Source organism: Lissotriton helveticus, chromosome 2_1 (assembly GCF_964261635.1).
Source record: "Lissotriton helveticus chromosome 2_1, aLisHel1.1, whole genome shotgun sequence".
Lineage (NCBI taxonomy): Eukaryota > Metazoa > Chordata > Amphibia > Caudata > Salamandridae > Lissotriton > Lissotriton helveticus.
This window is the reverse complement of record NC_136059.1, coordinates 999,566,667-999,582,390: the sequence shown is the minus strand read 5'-3', so window position 1 is coordinate 999,582,390 and position 15,724 is coordinate 999,566,667. Positions and strand designations below refer to the sequence as shown.

The window sequence follows — 15,724 nt, the reverse complement described above, 5'->3', positions numbered from 1 at the left end:
TATGGTGGGTGATGATATTGGCAAGTGGTTTGTTCCTTATAAGGTTGCACTGAGGGTGCACAGGTGCCTGAGGAACACTGGGGGGGGTGGCTTGTGGAAACATATGGCTGCAGTGGCTAGGGATCCTATACTCACACTAGCAGTAGATTACCAGATCAATTATGCACCATGAAGGCCACCCTTTCACAACATTTGGGCTGACCCCCGAGAAATACCACCAGCAGTTCAGGGACAGCCAGAAACTTCTACTTCTGTCTTGGGTAGGCTTCGTAGGTTACTCTAGAAAGGCACTGAATGGTTGGATGAGGAGCAACAAAGGCACTGATTATGATGGGCTGTAACACCTAATTATGAGTGCCCAGATGCTCAATATTTGTTTCACAGAGCTGTGCTAGGATCTAGTAAACTGATCCCAGGAAGCTTGCTTAAGAGGCAGACATATGTGTCAGCTCCCTGGTCTCCAAGAAGGCATTGGTGGGGACTCACACAATAGTGGTCAGGTTTTCCACCAGAAGAAAGAGAGGCGAGATAAAAACAAAAAAGAGTTCTTGCAAGGCCCCCAAAATAGTTCTCAAGGGAAAGCATCTCATTCCCAATCTGGCCACCCTAAGAAAGATTTTGTAGACAAATATTCTGGTAAAATTGTCCCTAAGTACTACAAGTGCCACCAGTATGCGCATATCAAGGCAGATGCCAAGTACTCTAATAGGGCAGTCCCAGTCAGTGGAGGGGGGAAGCTGAGGTAACATTAGTGTCCCTGTGTGAAGGAGAGATGGTACCTAACGCCGACATGTCTTCAAATACTTCCAAGTATAGGCAGTGGGTTACCATCCTTGGGCAGAGGGTATAGGCTTTCAGGGACTACTGAAAGGTGTCATCTGGTATCATCCGGACAAGTGATAACCAATACATTTCACCAGATTGTAGTAATGGACAACAGTGAAAGACACTTCCCAGTGGCTCTGGTTCTTTTTGAGTGATGTGGGGGGTTCAGGTAGGTGTGAGCTCTGCTATGTCTGTGGATTCTTTTCTAGGAAATGACTTGGAGAACACTGTCTGGAATGCAGTGGAGCTCAAGTCCTACGTGGAAATGTTGGGGTTGCCTCAGTGCGCCTGTGTGACCACTCGGTCATTGGCTGCACCGTCAGGAGAGTCAAGAGAGATGGAAAAATGGCACAGGTGGGTGCAAAGAAAGGGAAGAACAGGAGATGGAGGTAGCCCACATCGGCAGCTCCCACAGTACTGGTGGATGGGGCACCAGAGGAGTTGACAGGGGAGGATATTACCTCCCTATATGACCTGCCTGAGCTTCATGGGTGGCAAGTTGAGGTTGGGTCCACCAGCAAAGAAGTTCTGACAAGTAGAAAGAGTGCCCAACCCTTGAGAGGCTGAGGCAACAGGGCATAGCCCAGCCATCTACTGGGAGAACAACCTAAGGCACCAGTACATTGAGCAGCACATGTCCTGGTAGTCCCCCAATGTCACAGGGCCTTCCTACTCGATCTGGCTCGAGGGTCATGAGACATCCTTGTCAGGACATATAGGGCAGGATCGGACCTTTCACAGGCTTGTCACCCCCTTTACTGGTCCCAAATGAGAAGAACCTCAGATGCTTTCAGTAGTATTTGCTTTGCCTGCCAATTGAGTTGGAAGACAAGGAAGAAGCTCAAGGCTCCCTAGACTCCCATACCGGTCATAGACACCCCTTTGAGATGATGGGCATCAACATTCTTGTGCCCTTGGACCCCAAAACTGTCCTAGGCAATAGGATTATCCTGGTTTTGGTGAACCATGCCACACGATACCCAGAGGCCATCCCTCTGAGGACCATAACTGCACCGGCAGTGGCCCGGGCCTTGGTGGGGACTTTTACCTGAGTGTGTTTCCCCAAGGAAGTGCCAAGAAACTGTATAGTGTACGCTGCGCTTTACAAATACTTTTCACATCACATCACATCACAAGTGGTGCCAGATAGGGGAACTGACTTGTCAGTTTACATGAATTCCATGGGGAAAGAATGTGGGCTAACCTACAAGTTCTCCACTACCAGACTAATAGGCTTGTTGGGAGCTTCAACAAGACTCCTAAGGACATATTTATGGGCCTACCAATGCCCATGGGGCAGAAGTGGGACGTCTTCTTGCCCAGTCTGCTCTTTGCCTACAGGGAGGTACTACAGAAATGAGTGGGGTTTAGCCATGTTTAACTCTTCTTTGGTCAACCTGTCAGGTGACATCTCAGTTTTGTTAAGTAGGGGTGGGAGCAAGCTCCCTAGAAATCCCCTGCGGGACAGGGCTAGTTACAAGCTAGCACTCCACAACCAAATTTAGAAGTTCTAGAAGAAGGCTCCTGAGAACTTAGGAGCTACCCAGGAGGTGATAAAGCAGTGGCAGGACCAGAAGAACTCTCTGGTAGAGTTTCAGCCTGGTGTGGGTTATGGAGATACTTGAGCCCAGGGCCCTCCAAGATCATTGGACCGGGTCCTTTGAGGTGATTAAGAGGAAGGGGTAGGCCACCTATCTTGGCCTCAAGACCCCCAAAAGCTCCTCTACAGGTCCTCCATCCTGACTGATGATGGCTGATAGCCAGAAACCGGTCATAGGATGCTTGAGTCCGGTCCAGGGAAGACATGGCTTGGCAGTTCGGGCTGGACTGTTCCCATGAGGCACAGGCTCAAGACTGATTGCATATGGCCATGTCTGAACTGGGGTGGCGTGTTGAGCAAAATAACTATGGATTAAACCCAGCTCTGTGACTGGGAGTGAATGTTTTGCCAATGTGCAACATTCCGTCCATCATCTTGTGTGTTTTGCTGTTTGCCCTATGTGGGAAGGGTATGCCCAGACATGGGTCCCGTGCTCATTACACCACTGGAGTCAAGCTCTCCTGGCTGATGACAGCTGATTAGCCAGAAACCGGTCCTAGGATGCTTGATTCCGGTCCAGGGAAGACATGGCTTGGCAGTTCGGGCTGGACTGTTCCCATGAGGCACAGGCTCAAGACTGATTTGCATATGACCATTGCTGAACTGGGGTGGCGTGGTGAGCAAAATAACGATGGATTAAACCCAGATCTGTGACTGGGGATGAATGTCCATCATCTTGTGTGTTTTGCTCCTCCATCTCAATCGCCTGAAGTCCCACCATGAGAAGTCTAAGTTTGCCATGGTGCTGGTACAGATGATGAAGTAGAGGAGAGTAAACCCCTCCCTGATCTTCTGGCATCCAAGGACAAAGATGGGTCAGTAGAGGATGTCAGTCTCCCCCCTAATCTTACCCCCAGAGCAGCAGAGGGAATGTAGTCATCTATTGGGACAGTTTGCCTCTCTGTGCTCTCTCACACCTGGGCTAACACACTTCTGGACCCACAATATTGACAATGGTGACAGCCCCATGTCAAGAACAAAATCTACAGACTGTCAGACAAAGTGAGGGCTAGAATCAAGCAGAGGTGTCTAAGATGCTGGAGTTTAGAGTGATTGAGCACTCCAGAAGTCCTTGGTCCAGCCCTTTGGTGCTGGTTCCAAAGAGTGCCATACTGGGCACCACACCAGAACATTTGTTCCATGTGTACTACCTACAGGAGGCTCAATCCAGTTACAAAGTCTGATGCTGACCCCATTCCTCAAACTGATAGGCTCATTGATCAGTTTGGGGCTGCCAAGTTTCCTGAGTACTTTTGATTTGACTTCAGGATACTGTCAGATTGCACTGACTAAGGGGACTAAAGAGAAGTATGCACCAAGGGCCACTTTCAATTCAGGGTAAAGCCCTTTAGCCTGAAAATTGTCCCTGCCATCTTCCAGAGGCTGGTGAACCATGTTTTGGCTTTAAAGGAGGCCTTCAGTGCTGCTTACTTGGATTACATAACTGTCTTCATTAGTAGCTGGGAGCACCACCGGTATCACCTCCAGGAAGTACTTTAGGCACTGCAACAGGCAGGCCTGACTATAAGGACCAGTAAGTGCCAGATGGGCAGGGGTCTGTTGTGTACCTGACACACCTGATGGGCAGGGGTAAGGTGCCCGTCCAGGACAAGATGGAAACCATCATGGCCTGTGAGCCCCAGAGACACAGACAGAAGTGAGGGGGGCCTTCATGGGTCTCACTGGTCACAACGGGAAGTTTGTCAAGGGATATGTCATCCTTGTTGCCTCTTTGACTGAGCTGACTTTGATGAAGCAGCCAAGCAAGGGGATCTGGACAGAGGCCTGTCATAAAACCTTTGAATTCCTCAAGCAGACCATGTGTACAGACCCTAGATTTAAGGCCCCTGCCTTTCCCGAGTAATTTATTGTACAAACTGATGCATCAGAGCATGACATGGGGCAGTAATTTCCCAGTTAAATGAGGAGGTCTTAGACCAGCCTGTAGCCTTCATCAGCAGGATGTTACTTCACCAGGAACAGAGGTGGAGTGCTGTCAAGAAAGATGCCTTTCCTGGGCACTGAAGAAGCTGAGACCATACCAATTTGAGAATCAAATCCTGGTTCAGATAGACCACAGTCCCCTTAGATGATTGGTGCAGATGAGGAAGGAGAATCCCAAACTGTTGGGTGGTCCATTTCCCTACCGGGAATGGACCTTTGGGTGGGACACACAAATGCTGATGGTCCCGGAGAGTTTTACGCCTTAGTGATGAGAACTCCAAGGACATTGGGTAGCTCTTTCCACTTTTAGCTGAGGAGACACGAGTTAGACCTCTCCGTGTTAGGGGAATGTCCCTCCAAACTTTTTACTGTTCTTCCCTTATTATTCTGATCTTGGCCTTTAGGACTCTGCATACTTTACCAACAGTGCTAAGGTGCACATGCCCACGCCCTAAAACATGGTAATATTGGCTTATACTAAATTGAAATATTTAATTTATGTCTAAGAACCTGGTAAAGTGGCACTACCTGTGCCCAGGGCCTGTAAATTAAATGCTGCTAGTGGAATTGCAGCACTGATTGTGCCGCTCACTTAAGTTGCACCTTCAGCATGTCCCAAGCCTGCCATCGCATCCTGTGTGTGCCGTTTTGAGCAACCATCTCGACAAGGCAAAATAAACCATTTGCCAGGTCCAGACCATCTGTTTTAATTAAGGCTGCCTGTTTACCGTTTTTACTGATTTTTACAGATAAACGCAGACAGAAAACCATTTATTTTCCTGTCTGTATTTATTTATCAATGTGGATAAAAAACGGAAATTGGGATGTTTTTGAGTGATTCTAAATGCTGTCAATCATGACTGCAAGGCCAATAGCTGTGCGGATTGACAGGCAAGGGGATTAAAAAAATATAGGGATTTCAGTAAAGTGCCTTAAACAGCAGATTTCCACTACCTTGATACTAAAATTTATATATTTTCTTACAAGTGCATATTTTACCACCTGAGTGTGGTGTATATATCATTGAAACCCACCAGGCGTCCAGGCATGACCGTACATTAACTAGTTAAATAAATGCAGAAATATACACATTTCAGCTTCATTTTTTCACAAAACCTAAAATAAATATGGATAAATACAGGTAAAATTTGCAAAAAGTAAATATGGATAACTACAGACGGAAATGACACAAATATAAATACCATAAAACCGGGAGCCCTATTTTTAATACCTATAAGTAATTACATGGGGAGGCCCTGGATAGCCCAGAAGGCAAGGTGCAGTTTATTTAAAAAGTAGGACATGTACTTTGACATTTTACATGTACCCGGAGTGAAAAACCCTTAAATTAGTTTTTCACTACTGCATGGCCTACCTTTCCCATAGGGTAACCCTGTAGCTACCTTATTATATTTTAAAAGCTGAAAAATCCAAATTGGAGCAGCTAAACACTTTGAGTTTGGTGTCTTTGGAATTGTAATGAAAAATCCTAACTTATGGTGAAGTCAAATTCTAAATTACAATTTTGAAAACACCACTTTTAGAAAGTTACCCTTTCCCTGCCTTAGCCTTGTAGGGCCTGCAGACTGCCTGTTGGTGACATGTGAAGTAGTTGACCTGATTGGGGCCACCCTGGTCACCCGCCACATCTTCTCAGCCTTTCATACAAATGAAGAGTCGGTCAGACAGTAGAGAATACAAACCAAAATTATTTATTAGTATTCGCTCGAGCCGAGTCTGGTCTGACCATCCTCCTTAGATTGCTGCAGAGGAACTGACTTTAGGCCACCTGGGAAGGCATAAAATACATTTCCAATACCCCTGTAGACACGCCCAGACAGGAATTTTTCAGTCCGAGAGCTGGTGAACAAAGGAGGTACAGAAGGATGACCCGATTAGGACCACCCTGGTCACTCGCGACCACCTCTCAGCCTTTCATACAAATGAAGAGTTGGTCAGACAGTAGAGAATACAAACCAAAATTATTTATTAGTATATGCTCAAGCGGAGTCCGGTCTGACCAGCCTCCTTAGATTGCTGCAGAGGGACTGACTTTAGGCAACATGGGAAGGCATAAAGTACATTTCCAATACCCCTGAAGACACCAGTCTGAGAGCTGGTGAACAAAGGAGTTACAAAAGTATGAGCTACGATCCTGGGACTGGGTACACATTATCTTGCATTCAAGGTTACTATACCTGCCTACACCGCTCTACGCTGTGGGAGCAGGCCTATCTAGACAGAAAGGTATGCAATGAAAGGGACAGTTTATTCATTAGCACAGCAAACTCAACCTTGCAGAAATACATGTACAGAGGGCACATTGGCAGCTGCTTTCCGACAAAGCAGACACAAGATGAGACAAAAGTTAGTTTCGATCATTACTCAATGGCAGGTAATACAAAATGTGCCACAAATGCTAACTTAAATCGCACAATTCTAGAAGTAGTTGAGCAAAGCATTTTCAGTCCAACACATGACTTGGTGTAGTTGGCCGTTGGGCTCTGTATATTCCTTCTAGATAGCCACAAACAATGAAGAGCTTATGTGTGCCTGGATGGGCCATCACCGACATGATAAGAGGGAGGAGCTTGGCACAACCCCACCTATATTTGAATAGGCTATGTCCTTTCTTCACAAAAGTGCTGTACTAGCCTGGAGCCAGGGCAGGGACATCATGACGTCTGTTCACTCCAAAGAGAATTTCTAGAAGTTTCTCCTATCTTCCAGAGAAGGGCACCTGGTATAAATATTGGACATCAGATACCATATTTTCAGTACACTTCTGGACCTGTGGATACTCTATCAGTAAGAATGCTGTACTGCTGAAAGGACTGCCACTCTGCTGACCTCCTGCTGCCCTGTTGTGCTGACCTGCTGTCAGCTGCCCTCTTGCCTGGGTGAGAAGGATGGGACCTACATCTGTTGAACCCAGGACCTCAAAGTGAATCCAAGGGCTAGTTGGCTGGACTCCTGACTTGAGCCTCATGGACAGAAGGCTCCAACAACCTTGAACCAGGCACCTGGACTCTGCCATCTGTGAGTCTACCCTGCTTAGTAGTGCCACCCATCCCTGGTTCCTTGGAGGTTGGTCTGAGGTGCTCTGCCAGCCTCAGTAGATCAAGTGGAGCAGACACATCTCCTCTGCTGCACAGCACAACTCCAAGCAGAACAAATGCATCACCGCTGCTGCATGGATCGGACCTGTCTCAAAGACCTATAACGCATCGGAGCCCATCGGTACCACCACTACACTACACATCCTTGGTGTAGGCCTCACATCCCTCGCCGATAGCAGCCTCAACAACAATGCCGTACTCTGCGTCACAACCTCGCCGCATCCCTGGTACCAGGATATCACTCCAACTGCGTGTAGCATCCTTGACTATGGTCTTCGCATCACAAGCCGTTGTCGACAGGATCCTCAACGATGACCTAAGACCACGCACCATAGCCCTGCTGCATTTCAGGAAGGACACATCGCTTCAGCTGCATGATGCATCTAAGAAGTGGATCCTCACAATGCTCTGCAACGCAGAATTTAAGGTACTTTGTTCAGCAGGCCAAACTGGGTCCTTTTAGCCAGCCCATCATCTATCGCGGTCGGCCTGAACTTGTGACTTTGTCTCTGTCTTTGATATCCACAGTTGATCTTTTGTGCTTTTTGGCACTATTTTTACTAAAATATTTAAAAATGAATATCTTGTGGATTCTTCTGGAGGGAACTGATAAAAAAGCCAAATTAGGCACATGTCAGGGTGTTGTTTCAAACGGGAAAAATTGTTGTACAAGCCTATATACACATCCAGACGTCCGTATCTGGTTACCTATTTTACTACAGTCTCAACGTTTCTCATATACCCCTCTACGGTTATACTAAACAGTAATCAAAGAGACCCTATATATGTGCATATTCACTATCCCTGAAACTTTTACTACATCAGAGTGCTCACCTTACACATCATTTTTAGGATACCAAATGTTTCTACGGGTGTGAATACTGTCAGAAGAGACGTTAAAACTCGGTACCTCAGATTGGAACTGCTTCATTCTCACAGGATGGCCCATTTCCCCAAGAGCCAATATTCTATTCTAATATCTTTTGGTGCTCAAAGGCTTTGTGAGTCTCATGGTCAGCTGAATATGGTTTACAAGTTCTAAACACTTCACTTACATTTTCATTTGATTTAGATCAAATTTCTCTTGGTTGATGCTTCAGTAAGAACACATATTACAGGAATTCGAAGGGATTTGGTAGTTTTCCAGGTCTTAGTATCATTAAACTTCTCTTCAGTTTCATTTCGAATCCCTAAATGTTGGCATTGTCTCACTTGGTCTTCTTTTCCTACTTCTCTGTGGGGGTGCTAGCCCTCAGTTCCTGCATTACCGCCTTAGTACTAAGGTCAATAGGAAGATGAAAACATTTTATGCTTTCTAAGCACTGGTAAGCAATGTAAAAAAAAGTCACAGCCCGGGCAAAGGATGTTTAGACAGGGTCTAGAGGCCTCATAAGTATTAAAAAAAGGTCTCCCTTAATGTATTATTGTCTCAGCCTTAGGTAAGAAGCACCAAGTACAATCTTTGCTTTAAGGGAGGTGCTGTGGGTGCAACGATTCAGCAAATCAAAAAGTGATACATTATTCAAAATATTAATGATTGTAGGGCCCAACCAAAATATTATAAAAAGGAGCATTTATTTGCTAACTACCACAAACTGTTTAAAATAAGCCAACAGAAGGCGACTGGGGAAAATTAGTTTTAGCAATTGTAATAATTCATTACTAATTAAATCTATGGAATACATGTCCTTCTATGCAAAATAAAGAATTAAAAAAATCCCTCAGTGGTACTCTATTTCTTTTCAGGAAAATCATGGCAAATGTCGATACGTTTGTAAATGTTCAGAGTGAAAAAGGACGGGGGGCTTTTGTTACCATGCCTTGCATTCAGTTAGCAACTCTCTAACCCTAAGACTAAAATGTGATTAGGGAGCTCACTCCAGTGGTTTGTTTCAAGGCTTTATTAAACCTGGAATATACAGGACTGGATAAGCTGCTTGGAAAGTCACAGTAGCAGAATTGACAGTTATCCCAGATGGATGATAGAGTTTTGTCCCAGGCCTTGAACGGGTCTCTAGAGAGTATTGTTCAGTAAGGCTTTACTGCTAGCAGTTTAGTATAGTCCAGTTTCAATACTTTATTCGATTTCAAATAAAATAATAAAAATGCAGTGAACTAGATTATAAAATCTTAATACACATTCTAATAAAAACAGTTCATAAGACAACAAATATCTTTGAAAACAATACCCAGTAATAGTCAAGAGCAATTTAAAATGTTCTTTCTAGTATAAAATACAGCCCACAAGAAGCTTGACATACTACATAATATCTTAATGGTAGACAAAGATTGTAGGTAAAGATAAGCAGGGAAGCATTGTGTGAAGTTGAGAGGTCTTAAAATGGGCAGAATATAAATTTTTCTCAAATTGCTGTAACATTTGCAGAAAAGAATGACACGCATGGTACTCTGTGAGTATCACAAGGGACAATTTATAAGTATTCATTTCTGGAAAACTGATCAAGTATCCATTCTGAAGCTGGTGAGGATAAATCTATGCCTTGAGTTTAATACAGATTTCAGATAAGGCTGCATTTCCTGCATAGTTAGGATGGATAGCTTGATTTTTTGTACGCTATGCTTTAATATTTCAGTGGTCACTCTAAGATTATCAAGGTGTGCCATGCATTCATTTTTCAAGTCTTTTCTATTAATGGCTTCCAGGGATTCGGGTTTCTCATAATAAAAAAAAAAGGATGCCCCAGATCACGGAAAAAACTTTGGATATATTTCAACCAGGGTAAATATAAAGTGGAGCTCGCCTTGAGTCAATCCCTGATAATGGTACGATTTAAGCCGGTATAGTCTGATGTCCACATGTTATGCCATAATAGACCTGGCTGCAGTATGATTAAATCTGTAACGTACAGCACACCCGATTGGCAGACATATGCAGAGGAACTCTTTGGCGTGGCAAGAAGATACTTTAATAAATTAATTTCCTACCCCCTGCAATGCCCTACAGTTAGTATGTCCACTCATGTGGGTCCATGAGCCGTCTTTGTGAAATAATATGCCCAAATATGAAAAGTTAGTTGTAAAACCAATATCTGTACCCTTGATTTTTATGTCTCAACACATCGCTGTTCTTCTCCCACATTCCATGATGAGCATTTTAGATTGGTTAACTAGGAGACATAAGTCCTGCTTATAATCGACAACATTTGCAAGAAGGCTTTGTAGGGCCAGAGGACTTCAAGACATAAGAACGGCATCATCCGCATAGCGGAGGGCTGGGACAGGGCGATGTCCAATTTGCAAAAGGTCTTTACATTGGATGGATAGCACCGCCCCTACTCTGTTTATATATAATGAAAAAGAAATGGTATTAAAACACAGGCCTGTCTTATCCCTCTCTCTACATTAAAACATTGTGTACATTCTCCCCTGGTGCCATATCTAACCCTAGCGCTACATCCAGAATAAAACTCTTAAAAATTTCATAATGAATACCTCCACCCTTAAATCTCTTATAATTGCCCACAGCTTAGCATGAATGGCACAATCGAAAGCCGATGACAAAACAAGGAAGGCCAAATAGATGTTTCCCTCTTTGATCTTGGTATACTTTTGAATTAGCATGCTTTCCATATTGTAGACCTGACAAAATATCATAAGATTCTGCCCAATCCTGTAGCCTATTCAAGATGATATGATATATCTTTGCTAAGGAATCGAGAAGGGAGATCGGTTTATAGCATTGAGGATTACACAGATCTCCCTTTTTGTAAAACGGGACGATATTTGATTCTGCCCACATGGGTGAAACGCCTGTGTTACAGCATGCACTCAATTAATGGATATTGACCTTAAACAAATCCACTGGTATAGCGTTCCTCTACTCTCAATGGTGTAGTATAGTTTTTGTATACCACAGTAATTCTGCAGATGGCAGTTTGCAGACTTCAGATTCTGAAAATAAGACAAGACTGTTTCGCATGGTCATCTTCAGACCTTGAGTATAGCTTTGTCTGTCGAACTTCTCCTGCAAACAACTAGGTTCAGCTTAGTATAGCTGGTCTTTTGCTTTAAGAATGATCTTTGACAGGTCTACTTATCCTCACTTTTTGCTAGATATTACAGCCACCAATCAGGGCAACAGCAGCAGACACTAGCCCAGAAAACTCCATCAAAAAGATGGTTCCTTAGTGCTAAAAGATATGTTGAGTTTAGAAAAGAACAAACGAGAAAAGCGATTTTTTTGCTTCATGATCAAGGGTCTTCATAAGGGGTACATCATTTTATAGGAAGACCTTGACAATATGTAAGATGCAATTGCCATTTATTTTATAACTGGAAGTTTCAATTTCATTGGTGTGATAGTAAAGCTATCAAGGTGGCACACATCCTATGCTGTTTCCTAAGCTAGTTAACAACACCTTTAGCCACTATGTAACATCTCAAAATTCTGACACATTTAGTTTGGGGCATCCCAAGTCATACAGTGTTTTTCTTCCCACAATCAGCATATTACAAGCCTTTGCAACCTGAGAAGAGGCGCTTTCCTAATGCTACCCTCCCTATCCACATCTCTATCAGAGCAGGAGGAGGAAACCACCCATTGGACTTTGGGTTAGTGATCAGATCTGGGTCTTCAGAGACCAATCATCCTAAATACTGACGTAAATTTCACCTTGATTAGTGCACCTGTAACAACTTGTGGTTGGGGATTCCAGGCAAGATAAATATTATGCAGATTAGCATGTTCAGTTCTGCACCCAAAAAAGAATACATATATGCAATGTAGGCTTACTGAATTTCTATAACATTTTTCTTAACCTCTGATAAACACGCAATTTGGAAACAATACCCTACTTAAACCAGGCCTTTTAAATAACTTTGCATACACCTTTAAAATGCGGTCACCACTAGGAAGATGTGTTTTTCGTTCAATTAAAAGGTCATCGGACATTTTTGCAGAACGAGCTAAAAGAAGATAATTGTGTGTTTGTCACTACATATGCCTTAAATCTCTCTATCTTTTGTAAAGGCATCTGTCAATATGCAAATAAAAGGCTTCAACGTGCACATTCACAGTTTATTTCCTTGTACATCAGGCCTGTAAAAGGTTGTTTTATAGTACGGTCTGTAAAGTGATTCCATGTTGCTAAGTGTACACAGAAAAACATGAGTTCTGCGGCTAAGTTATAGGCCACAATGACCAGTGGTGGTCAATGACGAGATATAGGGGAAAAAAGAAAGGTTCAAGGGGCTTTACAAGCAGCAGATGGGTGCATGCATGTCCTTCTCCTCCCTCTTTACCTGACTCCATCTTGTACTCAGTCATACTTTTTTTACTTTCTCTTCAGGCCTCTACAGGCCTCTAACTTTTTATGCCCCACTGTATCATTCTTTCTACCCCTCTTTTATAATTCTGTCTTATTTTATCTTTTGCAAACTCTCTCACTCTATGTATCTCCATCTCTATTTCTTCCTCTCTCCCTATGTCTCCTTAATACTGACCAGCGGCAGCTTATCCGCTAAGACGGAGGAGCATCGCCCCACTGCTTTAAGTGCAGTGCAGAGGAAAAATAAAATGTTAATAAAAGAACGTTATTATCATTTTATTTTTCCGTTCCTGCTTAGGTGCAGGACTGGGCTGACCAGAGCAGGGGCCAGAGGGAGGAGTGTTGAGCCTACTCTATAGTGCGCATGACAGTTTAGTCAGCCGTCTTGGGCAGAACAAACAGTCATGCGCACTTTGCATGTTCTCCACCAGCTATATTGCACAACCTGGGTGGAGAACATGCCTAGCCTCCCAGTCCCTCTCTGAGCACCTAACCACGATGCTCAGACCAATCACAATGCTGCTGAAAGGTAGCGTTGTGATTGGCTGGTAGAGTCTGGGAGCCTGGGTGCTTCCTGTGCAGAGGAGAGGCGGCAGCTGGTGACCAGTGACCAGCAGGTAAGTTTTCTTTCTTTCTTTTTTCTTTCTTTTTATATTTTCTAATGCATTTATTTCTTGCTTTTAAGACAACTCCACAGGGAAAATCTGAGACTGTCCTGTTCTATCCTGGTATTTCCTGCAGGCAATCATTCGACCTTTCTGCAGTTATTTTCACCCCCGTCCCCCACCCCCCCACCCCCGTATGTGGCTTGTCTTCTGTGTACACACATCATATTCAAAAAACAAACTTTTTTCTAAAATGTAACATGTCTTCTAAATACTCACGTTCTGATTACCACCATGAAGCTATAAGCAAGGGTTCCAAGTCCCACTAGTAGGTAGGAGAGAGGCAACCGGAACTGCAGCCAGCCAACTGTCCTAATATTGTTGTAATAGCCGTAGAAAAGGACAGAGTATTGTGCATATCCCTGTAAGCATAATACATGTTTAATTCTCAAATATTAAACACAACAATATTAAAATAGGATCTGATATGTGTCTGCATTTTTATATTGGGAATATCTACATTTGCAACAAACCAGGCAAAAATCTCATTCCCACGAAAGGGAAATATGACTCTCACTATACACGTTTCTTGTACATTGTACACTAATTGTTGGAAATTGGGTTACTGGGTGAGGGGTGGTGAAACCCTACTCAAGCAGAAACCACAACATTGGCCAGAGTGAAACAACAAGCAAACCCCCAAACTAACCTGTGCCAACCCTTCTGGTAGCTTGGCACAAAAGCAATCATGCTTTTAAAAGAAACCCAAAGTACTTGCTTGCACTAAGGAGTCAGACCCAGCCTGCGCGCTATTCAGATTCAATATCACCTCTACAAGTAAGAAAGGTTGGAATGGGGAAAAATGAGCACACTGGGAACATACAAGCACGTTTTTTGGGTGTCTATAAATAGAGACACTTACTAAACTGTTCCCTGAGTGTGGGAGAATTGTTTTGCATCCTTATACTAAGGTAATTTATTTTATTTACCTACGAAGAGATGAATATAATTTGACTCTTTTCCATCTCTTGGCGAAGTCTCCTGCACATGGTTTAGGCTCAGAGAACACAGACAAAAGCTAATACTCATGCAGGCAACCTTTCCTTGAACTGTTGGGCGCTTAATTACTTACTGAACCAGAAATTATTTTTGGGTATTCAGATGGGACACAAGCGTCAGCGGTGCCTGTAAGGAATTATGACAGGCTTATTTAATACAGTTCTATGAGACTTTCCTTTGAAGTTGCATTTGACACATCTATGGTTGTGGGTCTCTTTTCCCCAATTCCTTGCTGTCTCCTACCTTTATTCTGTACTGATGACAATCCTGACCTAAATAATTGTGCCAAGTGGGTTGAAACGTTGACAACAACATATGTGGACCGGTTTTTAAATGTATTTGTGTTTTTTGTCACTCATGTTTTGAGTGCCATCTGTAACAACATACTGTCCCAATCAGTCACGTTTATATATTTCTGTATATAACACAAGTGTACTTTTTTAGTCACTTTACTCACCTTCACTGTGCTGTCCCTTTATAGTAGCATCCTATTTTTGGGCAAATACAAATGCTGTGCCATATGATTATGGATCGTTATTACATTATCTGAATATGATAAACAAAATTAATGCATTTATTGCTAAACTGAAATAACCTGAAGAAGAGTTTCTTTACATCGCTATTGCTGTGGAAGTCCAAGGGTACACTTCCCCTAAAGGTACCACCTTTTTATGATAATAAGTAACCTCCAATGCAGCAACAAAAAAAGAGTTACTGGGAAGATGGTCGGCAACGGCGAATCCCACCTCGCGTAGCCGCAGGTGACCGCACTGCCCCTCCCCCTGTCTCTAAGCTGATTCTGCCTGTAGCAAGGTAAGGAGATGATGAGAACGCAGAGAAAATGCCAAGCCGAGTGACAAAGGCCCAGTTAAAGTGTACTACCCGGGAAGTTTTGCTGCCTTTTTTTCCTGCTCTTGAACGGACCAGCCCCCCCACCCCCCGACTGGAGGGGGTCTGTGTAAAAGAGAGTGCTGTGGTGGTGGAGGGCTCTCTTTTGAATCCCAAAGTCGGGCACGAACACCCTCACAGACTGTCAGCTTGAGGTGAGTCGGCTATGTAGGCACCCCCCCCCCCCCCCCGAAGACATTCTGTTTGTTCTTTTTTGCTGCTGCTACAGGGATGCCCTAGAGGCCCCCTTAGGGGATACAAATATCGTCCTTTTTGGAATACTGGCAGGAAAAAGAAAATGGAAGGAAAAAGGAAAAAAAATCTAAAGGACTATTAACTGTTGACAGGGGCTATGGAGCTGTGGGGGCATACTCTGAAGTGGAGATTGCTACTTCG

The 15,724-nt window shown here is 43.7% G+C and overlaps 1 protein-coding gene across 1 annotated transcript in view; it reads right to left on the bottom strand.

Moving 5' to 3' along the window:
- Positions 1-15,724, bottom strand: part of TMC1 (transmembrane channel like 1) — a 654,455-nt gene that overhangs the window by 409,135 nt on the left and 229,596 nt on the right. The window contains exon 7 of the mRNA XM_078677802.1: positions 13,661-13,803. Within this exon, the coding sequence (XP_078533928.1) occupies positions 13,661-13,803 (143 nt within the window). The remainder of the gene's footprint in view (positions 1-13,660; positions 13,804-15,724) is intronic.